The sequence below is a fragment of the Heterodontus francisci genome, chromosome 32 (assembly GCF_036365525.1).
Source record: "Heterodontus francisci isolate sHetFra1 chromosome 32, sHetFra1.hap1, whole genome shotgun sequence".
Lineage (NCBI taxonomy): Eukaryota > Metazoa > Chordata > Chondrichthyes > Heterodontiformes > Heterodontidae > Heterodontus > Heterodontus francisci.
In genome coordinates, this window is record NC_090402.1 from 50,120,307 (window position 1) to 50,138,359 (window position 18,053).

Consider the following 18,053-nt stretch of genomic DNA (forward strand, 5'->3'; position numbering starts at 1 on the left):
TGGAAAGGGAGAGGCAGGGGACAGGGAAAGGGAGAGGCAGGGGGACAGGGAAAGGGAGAGGCAGGGGGACAGGGAAAGGGAGAGGCAGGGGGACAGGGAAAGGGAGAGGCAGGGGGGACAGGGAAAGGGAGAGGCAGGGGGACAGGAAAAGGGAGTGGCAGGGGGACAGGGAAAGGGAGTGGCAGGGGGACAGGGAAAGGGAGTGGCAGGGGGACAGGGAAAGGGAGTGGCAGGGGGACAGGAAAAGGGAGTGGCAGGGGGACAGGGAAAGGGAGTGGCAGGGGGACAGGGAAAGGGAGTGGCAGGGGGACAGGGAAAGGGAGTGGCAGGGGGACAGGGAAAGGGAGTGGCAGGGGGACAGGGAAAGGGAGTGGCAGGGGGACAGGGAAAGGGAGTGGCAGGGGGACAGGGAAAGGGAGTGGCAGGGGGACAGGGAAAGGGAGTGGCAGGGGGACAGGGAAAGGGAGTGGCAGGGGGTCAGGGAAAGGGAGTGGCAGGGGGACAGGGAAAGGGAGTGGCAGGGGGACAGGGAAAGGGAGTGGCAGGGGGACAGGGAAAGGGAGTGGCAGGGGGACAGGGAAAGGGAGTGGCAGGGGGACAGGGAAAGGGAGTGGCAGGGGGACAGGGAAAGGGAGTGGCAGGGGGACAGGGAAAGGGAGTGGCAGGGGGACAGGGAAAGGGAGTGGCAGGGGGACAGGGAAAGGGAGTGGCAGGGGGACAGGGAAAGGGAGTGGCAGGGGGACAGGGAAAGGGAGTGGCAGGGGGACAGGGAAAGGGAGTGGCAGGGGGACAGGGAAAGGGAGTGGCAGGGGGACAGGGAAAGGGAGTGGCAGGGGGACAGGGAAGGGAGTGGCAGGGGGACAGAGAAAGGGATATTTGTCCTCTCACCTTGCTGTCACCTATGAGTTCCAGGATGCCTGGTAAACCTTTGCACTCAGTGAAATTCCAAAATCCCAATTAAAACAGCTGTTCATCACCTTTTTGCATACTATAATTGGCAACCTGCCTCTCCCACACAGCCAAACACACTGAAATTAAAGTTGGGAGTCGATGGGTTAATGCAGGCTTCCCAATGCCTCATCAATTTCAGCCCTTTTAACCACTCCCAGTTTAAGTTAAAATTCCTCTTCCTCACTCCCCCTGCTGCTCACAAATGCATCTCACAGGTGACTAATGCCTTGTTTGCCAGGGCTGGAAATTATGTGCACTTTGCAACCGATGAAGCCGGTCAGAATGCTGGGGGACACCCAGCTTCATCACTCTGGCTGGCTTCCCACAGGTCCAAGAAGCCACTGATTGCACACATGTGGCAATCGAGGCACTTCCAGATCACCCAGAGTCTTTGGTAACCACAAGGGTTTTCACTGCATCAATGTGCAGTTTGTCTGCAACCACAAAGAGATCATCATGCAGGTTTGTGCAAGATTCCCAAGCATCTGCTTTCGTCCTGTGCCAGTCAAACCTCCCAGAGCTCTGCACACCTCAAAGCTGAGTTAGTACCTGGCTACCTGGAGACAAGAGCTACCCAATGAAGACATAGCTGATGGCACCCCTTAGGTATCCAGACAATGATGCCAGCAGGAATTCAATTGAAACCACCTGACCAGAGCTGTCGCAAGCTACCAATAGGGATGCTGAAGATGCTCTTCAGGTGCCTGGGCAGATCTGAGGACCTTCAGTATGGACCAGCCCGGCTATCCAGAATGATAGCAGTCTCCTTGCACAACATGCTGCACCAGCACAGAATGAAGCTCGAGGAGGAGGGAGGTACTGAGCACAGCGCTGCTTCAGAGAAGGAGCAACACAAAGAGCAGGAGGTGGAGGCACTTGATGTGGCGAGGGCTCCAGCAGCAAAAGCACATATAGCTGCTCGGGATACCCAGGATGGCCTACATTTGGCATACTTCAGTTAGACTGAAGCAGTGCACCCATCAGGCAACTGCATTCTGAACCCATTTGGCTCCCAACACAAAACTGCCCTACAATAAGTAAAGCATCCCTGTCAGAGACACTCACTGTTCACCTTTCAGTCTTACCAGCCATCACATGGGTCTAGGCTACTGCAAGAGAGAGCAAAAGTGGGCAATACAGGAAAACAGAATTTTAATCTCACAGAAAAACTAGCAAAAACTTAATCTAATACCGTGTTAGACACCCATGTGCTTACCCTGTGCAAGTACACATCTTTACTCTTCCTTTTTCTGCTACTTCTACATGGTGCAACCTGCTCAGATCCCTTCTCCCGACTGCTCAGATCCCTTCTCCCCGACTGCTCAGATCCCTGCTCAGATGAGCTCTGGATTTGGGAGACCAGGAGAGTCCCACCAAAGACTGTTCCACCTGCACCTGTGCAGAGGCAACACCTGGGGGTGTGAGGGGGAGTGGGGCAATGGGGGAGAAATGGAAATGCAGCTCCAGAGAGAGGGGGAGGAATGAGAGGGAGCAGAAAGGAAGAGAGAGAGAGACAGAGAGGACAATGAGGGAGGAAAAACGCGGGCGAGCGGCAGGGAGGAGCAGGCGAGCGGCAGGGAAACGAGAGCGGGGCAGGGAAACGAGAGAGCAGCAGGGAAACGAGAGAGCGAGAGGAAAAAAGCGAGCGGCAGGGAAACGAGAGAGCGAGAGGAAAAAAGCGAGCGGCAGGAAAGAGAGCGAGCGAGAGGAAAAAAGCGGGCGGCAGGGAAACGAAAGCGGGCGGCAGGGAAACGAAAGCGGGCGGCAGGGAAACGAAAGCGGGCGGCAGGGAAACGAAAGCGGGCGGCAGGGAAACGAAAGCGGGCGGCAGGGAATCGAGAGAGCGGCAGGGAATCGAGAGAGCGGCAGGGAATCGAGAGAGCGGCAGGGAATCGAGAGAGCGGCAGGGAATCGAGAGAGCGGCAGGGAATCGAGAGAGCGGCAGGGAATCGATGAGAGCGGCAGGGAATCGAGAGAGCGGCAGGGAATCGAGAGAGCGGCAGGGAATCGAGAGAGCGGCAGGGAATCGAGAGAGCGGCAGGGAATCGAGAGAGCGGCAGGGAATCGAGAGCGAGCGGCAGGGAATCGAGAGCGAGCGGCAGGGAATCGAGAGCGAGCGGCAGGGAATCGAGAGCGAGCGGCAGGGAAACGAGAGCGAGCGGCAGGGAAACGAGAGCGAGCGGCAGGGAAACGAGAGCGAGCGGCAGGGAAACGAGATGCGAGCGGCAGGGAAACGAGAGCGAGCGCAGGGAAACGAGAGCGAGCGGCAGGGAAACGAGAGCGAGCGGCAGGGAAACGAGAGCGAGCGGCAGGGAAACGAGAGCGAGCGGCAGGGAAACGAGAGCGAGCGGCAGGGAAACGAGAGCGAGCGGCAGGGAAACGAGAGCGAGCGGCAGGGAAACGAGAGCGAGCGGCAGGGAAACGAGAGCGAGCGGCAGGGAAACGAGAGCGAGCGGCAGGGAAACGAGAGCGAGCGGCAGGGAAACGAGAGCGAGCGGCAGGGAAACGAGAGCGAGCGGCAGGGAAACGAGAGCGAGCGGCAGGGAAACGAGAGCGAGCGGCAGGGAATCGAGAGCGAGCGGCAGGGAATCGAGAGCGAGCGGCAGGGAATCGAGAGCGAGCGGCAGGGAATCGAGAGCGAGCGGCAGGGAATCGAGAGAGCGGCAGGGAATCGAGAGAGCGGCAGGGAATCGAGAGCGAGCGGCAGGGAATCGAGAGCGAACGGCAGGGAATCGAGAGCGAGCGGCAGGGAATCGAGAGCGAGCGGCAGGGAATCGAGAGCGAGCGGCAGGGAATCGAGAGCGAGCGGCAGGGAATCGAGAGCGAGCGGCAGGGAATCGAGAGCGAGCGGCAGGGAATCGAGAGCGAGCGGCAGGAAAGAGAGCGAGCGGCAGGGAAACGAGAGAGCGGCAGGGAATCGAGAGCGAGCGGCAGGGAATCGAGAGCGAGCGGCAGGGAATCGAGAGCGAGCGGCAGGGAATCGAGAGCGAGCGGCAGGGAATCGAGAGCGAGCGGCAGGGAATCGAGAGCGAGCGGCAGGGAATCGAGAGCGAGCGGCAGGGAATCGAGAGCGAGCGGCAGGGAATCGAGAGCGAGCGGCAGGGAATCGAGAGCGAGCGGCAGGGAATCGAGAGCGAGCGGCAGGGAAACGAGAGCGAGCGGCAGGGAAACGAGAGCGAGCGGCAGGGAAACGAGAGCGAGCGGCAGGGAAACGAGAGCGAGCGGCAGGGAAACGAGAGCGAGCGGCAGGGAATCGAGAGCGAGCGGCAGGGAATCGAGAGCGCGGCAGGGAATCGAGAGAGCAGCAGGGAAACGAGAGAGCGAGAGGAAAAAAGCGAGCGGCAGGGAAACGAGAGAGCGAGAGGAAAAAAGCGAGCGGCAGGAAAGAGAGCGAGCGAGAGGAAAAAAGCGGGCGGCAGGGAAACGAAAGCGGGCGGCAGGGAATCGAGAGAGCGGCAGGGAATCGAGAGAGCGGCAGGGAATCGAGAGAGCGGCAGGGAATCGAGAGAGCGGCAGGGAATCGAGAGAGCGGCAGGGAATCGAGAGCGAGCGGCAGGGAAACGAGAGCGAGCGGCAGGGAAACGAGAGCGAGCGGCAGGGAAACGAGAGCGAGCGGCAGGGAAACGAGAGCGAGCGGCAGGGAAACGAGAGCGAGCGGCAGGGAATCGAGAGCGAGCGGCAGGGAATCGAGAGCGAGCGGCAGGGAATCGAGAGCGAGCGGCAGGGAATCGAGAGCGAGCGGCAGGGAATCGAGAGCGAGCGGCAGGGAATCGAGAGCGCGGCAGGGAATCGAGAGAGCGGCAGGGAATCGAGAGCGAGCGGCAGGGAATCGAGAGCGAGCGGCAGGGAATCGAGAGCGAGCGGCAGGGAATCGAGAGCGAGCGGCAGGGAATCGAGAGCGAGCGGCAGGGAATCGAGAGCGAGCGGCAGGGAATCGAGAGCGAGCGGCAGGGAATCGAGAGCGAGCGGCAGGGAATCGAGAGCGAGCGGCAGGGAATCGAGAGAGCGGCAGGGAATCGAGAGCGAGCGGCAGGGAATCGAGAGCGAGCGGCAGGGAATCGAGAGCGAGCGGCAGGGAATCGAGAGCGAGCGGCAGGGAATCGAGAGCGAGCGGCAGGGAATCGAGAGCGAGCGGCAGGGAATCGAGAGAGCGGCAGGGAATCGAGAGCGAGCGGCAGGGAATCGAGAGCGAGCGGCAGGGAATCGAGAGCGAGCGGCAGGGAATCGAGAGCGAGCGGCAGGGAATCGAGAGCGAGCGGCAGGGAATCGAGAGCGAGCGGCAGGGAATCGAGAGCGAGCGGCAGGGAATCGAGAGCGAGCGGCAGGGAATCGAGAGCGAGCGGCAGGGAATCGAGAGCGAGAGGCAGGGAATCGAGAGCGAGAGGCAGGGAATCGAGAGCGAGCGGCAGGAAAGAGAGCGAGCGGCAGGGAAACGAGAGCGAGCGGCAGGGAAACGAGAGCGAGCGGCAGGGAAACGAGAGCGAGCGGCAGGGAATCGAGAGCGAGCGGCAGGGAATCGAGAGCGCGGCAGGGAATCGAGAGCGCGGCAGGGAATCGAGAGAGCAGCAGGGAAACGAGAGAGCGAGAGGAAAAAAGCGAGCGGCAGGGAAACGAGAGAGCGAGAGGAAAAAAGCGAGCGGCAGGAAAGAGAGCGAGCGAGAGGAAAAAAGCGGGCGGCAGGGAAACGAAAGCGGGCGGCAGGGAAACGAAAGCGGGCGGCAGGGAATCGAGAGAGCGGCAGGGAATCGAGAGAGCGGCAGGGAATCGAGAGAGCGGCAGGGAATCGAGAGAGCGGCAGGGAATCGAGAGAGCGGCAGGGAATCGAGAGAGCGGCAGGGAATCGAGAGAGCGGCAGGCAATCGAGAGAGCGGCAGGGAATCGAGAGAGCGGCAGGGAATCGAGAGAGCGGCAGGGAATCGAGAGAGCGGCAGGGAATCGAGAGAGAGCGGCAGGGAATCGAGAGAGAGCGGCAGGGAATCGAGAGCGAGCGGCAGGGAATCGAGAGCGAGCGGCAGGGAAACGAGAGCGAGCGGCAGGGAAACGAGAGCGAGCGGCAGGGAAACGAGAGCGAGCGGCAGGGAAACGAGAGCGAGCGGCAGGGAAACGAGAGCGAGCGGCAGGGAAACGAGAGCGAGCGGCAGGGAAACGAGAGCGAGCGGCAGGAAAGAGAGCGAGCGGCAGGAAAGAGAGCGAGCGGCAGGAAAGAGAGCGAGCGGCAGGAAAGAGAGCGAGCGGCAGGGAAACGAGAGCGAGCGGCAGGGAATCGAGAGCGAGCGGCAGGGAATCGAGAGCGAGCGGCAGGGAATCGAGAGCGAGCGGCAGGGAATCGAGAGAGCGGCAGGGAATCGAGAGCGCGGCAGGGAATCGAGAGAGCGGCAGGGAATCGAGAGAGCGGCAGGGAATCGAGAGAGCGGCAGGGAATCGAGAGCGAGCGGCAGGGAATCGAGAGCGAGCGGCAGGGAATCGAGAGCGAGCGGCAGGGAATCGAGAGCGAGCGGCAGGGAATCGAGAGCGAGCGGCAGGGAATCGAGAGCGAGCGGCAGGGAATCGAGAGCGAGCGGCAGGGAATCGAGAGCGAGCGGCAGGGAATCGAGAGCGAGCGGCAGGGAATCGAGAGCGAGCGGCAGGGAATCGAGAGCGCGGCAGGGAATCGAGAGAGCGGCAGGGAATCGAGAGAGCGGCAGGGAATCGAGAGAGCGGCAGGGAATCGAGAGCGCGGCAGGGAATCGAGAGAGCGGCAGGGAATCGAGAGAGCGGCAGGGAAACGAGAGAGCGGCAGGGAATCGAGAGAGCGGCAGGGAATCGAGAGAGCGGCAGGGAATCGAGAGAGCGGCAGGGAAACGAGAGAGCGGCAGGGAAACGAGAGAGCGGCAGGGAAACGAGAGAGCGGCAGGGAATCGAGAGAGCGGCAGGGAATCGAGAGAGCGGCAGGGAAACGAGAGCGCGGCAGGGAATCGAGAGAGCGGCAGGGAATCGAGAGAGCGGCAGGGAAACGAGAGAGCGGCAGGGAAACGAGAGAGCGGCAGGGAATCGAGAGAGCGGCAGGGAATCGAGAGAGCGGCAGGGAACCGAGAGAGCGGCAGGGAACCGAGAGAGCGGCAGGGAACCGAGAGAGCGGCAGGGAACCGAGAGAGCGGCAGGGAACCGAGAGAGCGGCAGGGAAACGAGAGAGCGGCAGGGAAACGAGAGAGCGGCAGGGAAACGAGAGAGCGGCAGGGAAACGAGAGAGCGAGAGGAAAAAAGCGAGCGGCAGGAAAGAGAGCGAGCGGCAGGAAAGAGAGCGAGCGGCAGGAAAGAGAGCGAGCGGCAGGAAAGAGAGCGAGCGGCAGGAAAGAGAGCGAGCGGCAGGAAAGAGAGCGAGCGGCAGGAAAGAGAGCGAGCGGCAGGAAAGAGAGCGAGCGGCAGGAAAGAGAGCGAGCGGCAGGAAAGAGAGCGAGCGGCAGGAAAGAGAGCGAGCGGCAGGAAAGAGAGCGAGCGGCAGGAAGAAAGAGGGAAGGAGAGAACGAACACAATATGGATGAAGCAGCGAGAGGTTGAATTAGTAACCTGGGAACCAAGGGGCCAGTGAGAATGGTGAGGACAGGTGTTGAGTGAGGTGAGTGAGCAAAGGGAGCAGAGATTGGGAGTAACTGGAGTTTCTGTAAATTGGTGCTTTCCAGAACAGTGTAGAAATTGGGCCTGGAGGTGTCGGCTAAGGGATTTTGTGACAGTCATGAGGAAGTGGGGAGGGTGTGGGAGTGATGGAAAGGCCTTTGAAACTCAGCCCAGAGTCAAACACAGCCAATTTCAGCCTTAGCGACTTGAAATGATGGGCAGCTAGAGGGTGGAGTGGTTGATTGGAGCTGAGCAGATGAGTTTGCTCCTGCTCATAGTGAGCTGGAGATTGTTCTGGTTCATCCAACAACCCGATGCCAGACAAGCAGATGGACGGACAGAGGTGGCCTGGATGTGGCAGACACATGGAGAGGGATGTCTTCAGCATGACTCCATGTCTATGAAGTGCCAGCTTAGCTCAATTGGTAGAAATGGCCCGAAGCCCCAAACCAGAACTTGGCCACATGACCTGAACTGATACTCAAGTGCAAAAGAGAAAAGGAATAGTGCTGTTGATGACCTCAGGATGTCCTGAGAAAATACTTTTGAAGCAAAGTCACTGTTGTAGGAAATACAGCAACCAATTTGTGCACAGCAAGCTCCCACAAACAGTAATGTGGTAATGACCAGATAATCTGTTTTAGTGATGTTGGTTGAGCGATAAATATTGGTCCAGGATATCGGGGAGAACTCCCCTGCCCTTCTTCAAATTGTGCTGTGGGATCTTTTACAACCACAGGGAAGATGGGGCCTCGTTTTAACATCTCATCTGAAAGACGGCACCTCTGACAGCGTAGCACACCCTCAGTACTGCACTGGAATATCAGTCCAGAGTTTTGTAGTAAAGTCGGGACTTGAACCCAGAACCTCTGGACTACAGGTGAGAATACTACCCAACTGAACCACAACTGACACCTGGTGGACTGGGGAAGAAATTTAGAGATGGTGTCGTTAGTAGAATGTGGAGCGGAGGTTTTTGGGGGGAAATGGTCCGAGGGGGCGAGGGAGGCAGCGGCACTTCTAGTGGAACCAGTGGTTTTGAAAGAGCGAGTGAGGCAATGATTCTGAGGGGAAGGGCAATAACAATTGGAGGGAAAGGAGCTCCTGCTGAGCATTCAGCCAAGGAAAGGTGCAATCAGAAGGGAACCGAGGATTCAGGAGAGTTGAAACACGCGGAGGAGGTGCAGCGAGGGGCCGATGGGAGTGAGAAACAGAGTGGGGGAGGATAAACTGACAAGCCGCCAGCTTCTCGCAGACTGACCTTCATGGTGGAGAAGTTCCTGCGCTGGTCAAACTCGAACTCGAGCTCCACGTATTGGCCGCTGAAGGTGTCATTGCTCCAGCCAACATAGTCATATCCAGGCCACACCCGGTACTCATGGCTTTGAGTGAAGTCATCCAGCCCCAGCACCCCATCTGTCAGCTGACCCAGACCGTCGTGACTACGCCTAGGCAGAGAGGGGCATCAGTGAGGCTTCATCCGAGGTCACTCACCCACCCACCTCAGAGGGGCATCACCCACAGGCTGGGAGCCATGTTCCCACTCAGCACAGGGCACAGAACCTGCTGTTGTGGCCACGACCCCTTCAACAGCAGCTCTGCCACTGGGACTGGTCAAGGTAACCTATGACCTCTCAGTCAGGGCAGTACCAGCACATGGCCCAGGAACAACCACAAACACCAATGTGGGGAACAGGCAATTCTGACCTCTACAGCGAAAGGTCATTAGCCGGATTGAAAATAAGTTAATCTTCCCTGGGGATACTACTCATCATCAAATACACCATTTCAATATACAGCCCATCACCCAGACTTGGGAGAAACATGTAGGCAAAACAAAAAACTCTTTTAAACAAATTCAGGGCAATAACTGACAATCGTGCCCATCATTGCTTTGCAATTAAACCACCTTGTTTGAGAAAGCAACTTTTGTGCAGTTTTTTTTCTAGAATAAGCCTAACCAAGCCGAGAGACAAAAACAAATACCATTGAGGAAAACAACAGAGATAATACCGTCCAGCGAGAGATACTCATGTTTCAGTTATGAAGACTAGACCTTGAATTGAGATAAGGTGTTCCAGCAAAAATATCAACATCTTTTCCTGGAAAATTGCTGGAAGGATGCAAATCATGGTTTAAACAAAGGCTGCAGAATATAATTGGGTTTTGTGCTTTTAAAAGAAGCTTCATAGGACAGTATGCTTGTCAATAAAATAAACTGCCCCCATTCCCTGAAAAAAAAAGTTTAAAGGAATGCAGTAGAAGGAAGAACTTTTTGCGAATTGTTAGAAGATCTCACAGAGAGAGATAACCTGACTAATCATTGGGAGAAGAATCTACAACCACAGGAGGTTCTGGTGATTGTCTGACCACAATTAATAGAATATTTGAGCCAGATATTGGTGAAGTGTTTAGTTGCTGGAAGTAAAGTCACATATTTGAGCGTTCTGATGCTAGATATCAGTGAAGAGTTCATTTGCTGAGAGTGAAGTAATAAAACAGCTTTTTAAAAATAATTTTTTCTCTTTTCTCACCCTGTTAAATCTGTAATCATTACCTGTAACCATTTCAAAACTGTGCCCACGTCATATCTGTAATTGTGGGTACAAAACAAACTAACCCAATTAAGCATAAAAACCTTTTAGATGAGTCAATTTGTTCTCTTCGTGGGTCAAAAGAACTATAAGTTGGCGTTTTATAAACGACAGAAACTCCGACAAACGCCACTCTCTGTATTTTTAAGAGTTTACTGCCATCCTGTCCTGACCCTCATCACCACTCAGCTTCCTTATTTTCACCAGCCATCACTTCCTGAAAACCCCGTCTTCTCCCCTCTTCGTCACCCACAACACAGTCTCTCCCTCCACATTCATCTCTGCCCCGCCCCTTTCCCCTACCTGTCTCCCCCCCACCCCCCTCACCTGCTTTGCCCGTCGTCTTCTCCCCACCTCTCCGTCTCCTCTTCCCGATCACCTTCCCCGGCCGTCTCCCTGTCCCACTCGACTCCCCAAAGCCCCCCCCGCCCATTGCCTGCCTCCCAAAGCAATGGGCAGATAGACTGAAGAGCATTGAAAAATTCAGGGCAGATTCCTGCTTTCTTAGTGAAAAATAGGTGCAGACTGGGGAGTGCAGGGGCTGGATCACCTTGTACCCAGCAGCACAAATAGTAGGGGCAGAGTCAATCTTTTCAGCCCCTCTGGTGCTAGTGGCTCTAATGTCCTGTGTCAATCATCCACCAGTTCCATTGCTCCATCAGTGGGTGGCCAATAAGAACCCCCATCTCAGCTTGTAGGAGAAAGCAGAGGAGTACCAAACACCAAGCTGGTTGAGGACTGCTCTGCACCTACTGCTCACTCTCCAGTCTCATACTGTTCACATATCTCATTGTGAGGGTGGCATGTGCTTATTGAGGCTCCTATTCCTGATGTAAAATGCAAATATCTGTGTATATCGAGAAACAAACACTATATCCAACCAGTTACCCTGCTGTATAGAGGGCACCCTTACTCTGCACTGAGCAGGTATTAGAATGATAAAACCCCTCACGTTCGACAGGTACAAACCACAAGTGAATTCAGTGCCTGAGGTGGAATGGACCATATTTAATGTCTGGAGTTTGCAGGAACTGACTCCAACCCTGGCTGTATAATTATCGTCAAGAAAGAATCTGATAAGTAATGAATAAAAATAATGGACCGTAACTGCAACTTCAATATCAGAACATGTGCCCAACATACAGCCTCACCTGGAGTCCTGGAAGCCATCATACGTGGAGTCATTGAGGTAGACGACTGCTGCCCCCGGTTTTCCAATGGTCTGTCCCACGGGCCCACTATAGGAGTAGAGGCCGTCTAAATACAGATATCAATGAGTTCATTAGGGCCATACACATGCCCTCCCCTCCACCAGCTACTCACCTACCCCCTCCCGAGTCAGTGCTGGAGCCTGTGGCTCAGTATCGCACTGTGACTGTACGTACAGTTAATGGGGAAACTAGTCAATTGTGTAATTCCTGCACATCTGAGTGTGGGTAGTGGCTGGCGGGGGGCTGAGGTCAGGCAAAGGGCAGTACAGGGTCTGATTCTTTTCCATTAGCCATTTTATTAATGTGCTCACCTCAGCATCTCTCGAACAAGACTAAACGCCCTTCAATTACAAAGGAAAGGTGATGGCCTGCTGTAGGTTTTAATCCAGGTTTGGGGGAGTGAAGACCCCTTGTGTCTGACAGAAACAAAGCACCCGTACATTCAGGTAGACCCGCTCACGGTAACTGACCCTTAACCCTGGGCAGCCACAGTGACAGCCCTGGTAAGACACAGCTGTCTCAAGTGGGAACCTCAATCTAGGGTGAAATGATGGGCCAAAGCAAGCTTGAGAATAGCATCCAGAAGCTTTCCCCCACCTACCCTCAACCCTCAGTCACCTCCATCCCTCCCTACCGCATGCACCCTGTCCCGACACTCCACCAGCAACATGCTGCATTCAGTTATAACACAGTGTGATCAGCACTGCCTTGTCTTTGGGGCAGAAGATGATGGAATCTCAAACAGATCACATCCCCACTAGCTCAACTGGTAGGTTCAGTGCCCACCATGGGAGAGAGCCACAGAAAGGGTAAAAAGATCTCGCAGCAGTCAACTGCTAGTCTGCACTCAGCCACATGATCATGCCCAGGACTATAGTGGGACAATCACCTTGACACTCTGGACTATCTCAGAGACAGCAAGATAAATACTCTCTTGATCACTGGCAATATGAACCATGCTGGACCATCCCCGGATATGATGAGTGGCCGAAGACGGGCATCTTGCTCAGCTATGATGGCATCAGTGGTCAAATAGCCTGCTCACATTATACATGAAGGGGAGGGGAGCCAATTGAGCTCAGTGGTGAGGGCAGCCAGCACCTTTGGAGCTGCCCCTGAACATCAAGTCCGAGAGCAGGGCAGGTGACCCAGGAAAAGAGACCTGTGTGAGATACAGAGATACTGGCAATGGGCCGAATGGCCTGTTTCTCTGCTGGAAATTCTTCGTAAAATAAAAACACATGCCTGAGGGCCCCTGATCATCAATGGAGGGAATCGCAGAGTGCTGGGAATAATCCCACAATTTACTGTAATAAAAGGGGTCCTGCTTGTCCCCCAAACATTAAACTATTGGACGGGAATATCAAGGAACACATGGACTCACCAATCCAGACACAGCCATACAGCTCGACCCGCATACACACACTCGACGGCTGCTCAGTTACTGGGATTACCCTCACATAGCGAGCAATAATCGGAGGCAGCAGGTCCTTCAGAACAATGTCATAAGTGTTGACATTTCCGGAAATAACCTGCAGGGCAGAAAGACGTGCCACAGATTACAGAGGCTGTGGATCGGGACATGGACTGTGCCTGAGCAGAAAAGAGGCCAACAAAAGCGCATGATGCTGCAGGATTGAGCAGGATTGGGCGGCACAGTGGCGCAGTGGTTAGCACCGCAGTCTCACAGCTCCAGGGACCCGGGTTCGATTCTGGGTACTGCCTGTGCGGAGTTTGCAAGTTCTCCCTGTGTCTGCGTGGGTTTCCTCCGGGTGCTCCGGTTTCCTCCCACATGCCAAAGACTTTCAGGTTGATAGGTTAATTGGCCATTATAAATTGCCCCTAGTATAGGTAGGTGGTAGGGAAATATATAGGGACAGGTGGGGATGTGATAGGAATATGGGATTAGTGTAGGATTAGTATAAATGGGTGGTTGATGGTCGGCACAGACTCGGTGGGCCGAAGGGCCTGTTTCAGTGCTGTATCTTTAAAACTAAAAAACTAAACTAAAACAATCGGCTCAGCCTTTCACCGACAGCTACGTGCCTGTTCCCCTATCACAGCATCCTATCAGAGTCGACGATCCTGTTCCCCTATCACAGCATCCTATCAGAGTCTACGATCCTGTTCCCCTAACACACCGTCCAATCGAAGTCTATGATCCTGTTCCCCATCACACTGTCCAACCAGAGTCTATGATACTGTTCCCTATCGCACTGTCCAACCAGAGTCTATGATCCTGTTCCCCATCACACTGTCCAATCGGAGTCTATGATCCTGTTTCTCTATCACAGCGTCCAATCGGAGTCTATGATCCTGTTCCCCTATCACAGCGTCCGATCTACCTCTCGAATGACTCCCGAGTTTATGGCCTCGATTTTATTTGGGGTGGGTGTTGGTGCAGAGGAAGAACCTACAAGTTCTGCCTGACGCCTGGTCTGTTAATGGTGGGATGGGACATGTGGTTACGGTCAGTGTGTTGAGGGGTTCCAGTGGAATCTTGGTGTGGAATTGGGGAGGGGGAGGGGGGGGGGGGCGGGTGAGGGACTGGGGAGACTTTGAGCAGAGTAGGTTAAGAGGAGTCATCCAAACTCAGGAAGGGTTTAAGGGGAAACTCTTTCCAGTGGCAGGGGTGTGTGGGATCGGCAACCAGAGTAAAGTGATTTAAATAAACTGGCTCAAGGTGCAGAGGCGAGATGGGAACTTGTTTGTCTGCAGCGAGTTTCTCTGATCTGGAATGCATTACCTGGTCGGTGGCAGAAGATTCAACTGCAACTTTCAAAAGGGAATTGGATAAATACTTGAAAAGAGAAGAATTTACAGGGTTATGAGGAAAGAGCAAGGGAGTAGGATTAATAGGATAGCTCATTCAAAGAGCTGGCACAGGCACGATGGGCTGAATGGTCTCTTTCTGTACAGTAAAGTGCAACATTGAAAACTGACTGGCTGCATTTGCTTATAATACAACCACTAGATGGCGCAGTATTGGCACATATGCAAATGCAGCCTCATCCAATGAAACGTCACTGTCTGCGACGTCTCAGGCAGCTTCCGGTAATAAAGATGGTGCTGCTCAATTTGACACAGCAAACAAATTGAACCCAAACCCCCTCATCCATCAACGGCTGCGATCACCAACTCCATCCCCCCACAACATTGCCCCGCTCCCTCCCGCAATCACTGCCTCAATCGCTGCATTCGGTTTCCCCCTCACTCGTTATTGCCGCTTCCACCTGCTCGCCACTCCATCCCGCTGTTCTCTCCCACATCTGTCTGCTCACTGCTCCATCCCATCACTCGCCACTCCATCCTGCTGTTCTCCCACATCTGTCTGCTCACTGCTCCATCCCACCACTCGCCACTCCATCCCGCTGTTCTCTCCCACATCTGTCTGCTCACTGCTCCATCCCACCACTCGCCACTCCATCCCGCTGTTCTCTCCCACATCTGTCTGCTCACTGCTCCATCCCACCACTCGCCACTCCATCCCGCTGTTCTCTCCCACATCTGTCTGCTCACTGCTCCATCCCACCACTCGCCACTCCATCCCGCTGTTCTCTCCCACATCTGTCTGCTCACTGCTCCATCCCACCACTCGCCACTCCATCCCGCTGTTCTCTCCCACATCTGTCTGCTCACTGCTCCATCCCACCACTCGCCACTCCATCCCGCTGTTCTCTCCCACATCTGTCTGCTCACTGCTCCATCCCATCACTCGCCACTCCATCCTGCTGTTCTCTCCCACATCTGTCTGCTCACTGCTCCATCCCACCACTCGCCACTCCATCCCGCTGTTCTCTCCCACATCTGTCTGCTCACTGCTCCATCCCACCACTCGCCACTCCATCCCGCTGTTCTCTCCCACATCTGTCTGCTCACTGCTCCATCCCACCACTCACCACTCCATCCCGCTGTTCTCTCCCACATGTCTGCTCACTGCTCCATCCCATCACTCGCCACTCCATCCTGCTGTTCTCCCACATCTGTCTGCTCACTGCTCCATCCCACCACTCGCCACTCCATCCCGCTGTTCTCTCCCACATCTGTCTGCTCACTGCTCCATCCCACCACTCCATCCCGCTGTTCTCTCCCACATCTGTCTGCTCACTGCTCCATCCCACCACTCGCCACTCCATCCCGCTGTTCTCTCCCACATCTGTCTGCTCACTGCTCCATCCCACCACTCGCCACTCCATCCCGCTGTTCTCTCCCACATCTGTCTGCTCACTGCTCCATCCCACCACTCGCCACTCCATCCCGCTGTTCTCTCCCACATCGGTCTGCTCACTGCTCCATCCCACCACTCGCCACTCCATCCCGCTGTTCTCTCCCACATCGGTCTGCTCACTGCTCCATCCCACCACTCGCCACTCCACCTCGCCGCCCGCAGCATCAATGGTGGGAGGATATTGAATGGGGTACGAGTGGCGAGAAGTCGGGAGCGGCGGAATGGAGCAGCGAGCAGGCGATCACGGGAGGCAGCAGGTGACTACTGGGAGGGCGGGGGGCGGATGGAGGTGCCGATTGCGGTCTATGAGGGGTGTGGCAATACTCGGATGTCATTACGTGGTGACGACGCCGTGCGCATTCATATTGGCAAGCTGGCAAATGGTCAAACGCACTGATTACATCAGTGATTACTCTGCGCATGCTCTGCGCTGTCAGGAGACACTCCGAAACGGATTATCTGGTCATTATCTCATTGTTTGTGGGATTTTTCTGTGCACACACTGGTTGCCACATTTCCCACATTACAACAGTGACTACGCTTCAAAAGTACTTCGTCGGTTGTAAATTACTTTGGAGACATCCTGAGGTTGTGAAAGGTGTTATAGAAATGCAAGTGATTTCTTTCTGCATTAAGATTATGAGGAAGCAGAGGGGTGGACAGGGGAGGCGTGTTCCTCACCCGTTTCCCCTGGCGATCTCTCCAGGTTACCCAGCGCCTCCCGTCCCGGCTGTAATCCAACTGGTAAGCGCGAGCAAACTCATTGCCGCTCCCGTAGGCGTGCCGCCCCTGTGTGCCAAGCAGCGTGATGAAGTTGAGGGCGTGGAGGTCAATCTGGAGGTACTCCATGCTGTCAGGGTACAGGAGGTCAACCGGACACCAAGCTCCATCCCCTCGTTCCTTCTCAAGTCTGAAAGACAAGATAGGACACATGCATCACTGGTACACCACCAGCAGGAGGCAGCAAGGCACCACATTAACCAACAAGCAACAGCAGGAGTCAATCAGCAAGGACTCACAGGCTCTTACAGTTTTCACAATAAGAGCAGCCAGGGCTGGCTGACACATCACTTACGGTTTAAACAATCCGTATTTCTCGAAACATGCCCTCCCTAACATTCCCCCACACCCCCACCCCAGCATGCCCTGTATTTCCAGAGTCCAGTTCTGGGGTATTCATCATATGTGATCCCAGGCAGACAATTCGACTCTGAGGGCATTAATGCCAAGCCAAAGACCTTTATATATACACACACTAACGCACACACAAACAGAGGCGCACCAACTGTCACACACACTAACGCACACACAAACAGAGGCGCACCAACTGTCACACACACTAACGCACACACAAACAGAGGCGCACCAACTCTCACACACACAAACAGAGGCGCACCAACTGTCACACACACTAACGCACACACAAACAGAGGCGCACCAACTCTCACACACACTAACGCACCAACTCTCACACACACTAACGCACACACAAACAGAGGCGCACCAACTTTCACACACACTAACGCACACACAAACAGAGGCGCACCAACTCTCACACACACTAATGCACACACTAACAGAGGCGCACCAACTGTCACACACACTAACGCACACACAAACAGAGGCGCACCAACTTTCACACACACTAACGCACACACAAACAGAGGCGTACCAACTGTCACACACACTAACGCACACACAAACAGAGGCGTACCAACTGTCACACACACTAACGCACACACAAACAGAGGCGCACCAACTTTCACACACACTAACGCACACACAAACAGAGGCGCACCAACTCTCACACACACTAACGCACACACAAACAGAGGCGCACGAACTCTCACACACACTAACGCACACACAGAGGCGCACCAACTCTCACACACACTAATGCACACACTAACAGAGGCGCACCAACTGTCACACACACTAACGCACACACAAACAGAGGCGCACCAACTGTCACACACACTAACGCGCACACAAACAGAGGCGCACAAACTCTCACACACACTAACGCACCAACTCTCACACACACTAACGCACACACAAACAGAGGCGCACCAACTCTCACACACACTAACGCACACACAAACAGAGGCGCACCAACTCTCACACACACTAACGCACACACAAACAGAGGCGCACCAACTGTCACACACACTAACGCACACACAAACAGAGGCGCACCAACTCTCACACACACTAACGCACACACAAACAGAGGCGCACCAACTCTCACACACACTAACGCACACACAAACAGAGGCGCACCAACTGTCACACACACTAACGCACACACAAACAGAGGCGCACCAACTCTCACACACACTAACGCACACACAAACAGAGGCGCACCAACTCTCACACACACTAACGCACACACAAACAGAGGCGCACCAACTGTCACACACACTAACGCACACACAAACAGAGGCGCACCAACTCTCACACACACTAACGCACACA

At 55.2% G+C, this 18,053-nt stretch overlaps 1 protein-coding gene across 5 annotated transcripts in view; it reads right to left on the bottom strand.

The window, feature by feature from the left end:
- The window catches only part of LOC137347801 (discoidin domain-containing receptor 2-like), a 119,236-nt gene that overhangs the window by 15,917 nt on the left and 85,266 nt on the right, over nucleotides 1-18,053 (bottom strand). For all 5 annotated transcript variants that reach the window (XM_068012786.1, XM_068012781.1, XM_068012782.1 and 2 more), the window contains exons 4-7: nucleotides 16,260-16,488; nucleotides 12,735-12,882; nucleotides 11,291-11,396; nucleotides 8,807-8,993 (exon numbers count right to left, since the gene is read on the bottom strand). In XM_068012786.1, coding sequence (XP_067868887.1) covers nucleotides 8,807-8,993; nucleotides 11,291-11,396; nucleotides 12,735-12,882; nucleotides 16,260-16,488 — 670 coding nt within the window. The remainder of the gene's footprint in view (nucleotides 1-8,806; nucleotides 8,994-11,290; nucleotides 11,397-12,734; nucleotides 12,883-16,259; nucleotides 16,489-18,053) is intronic.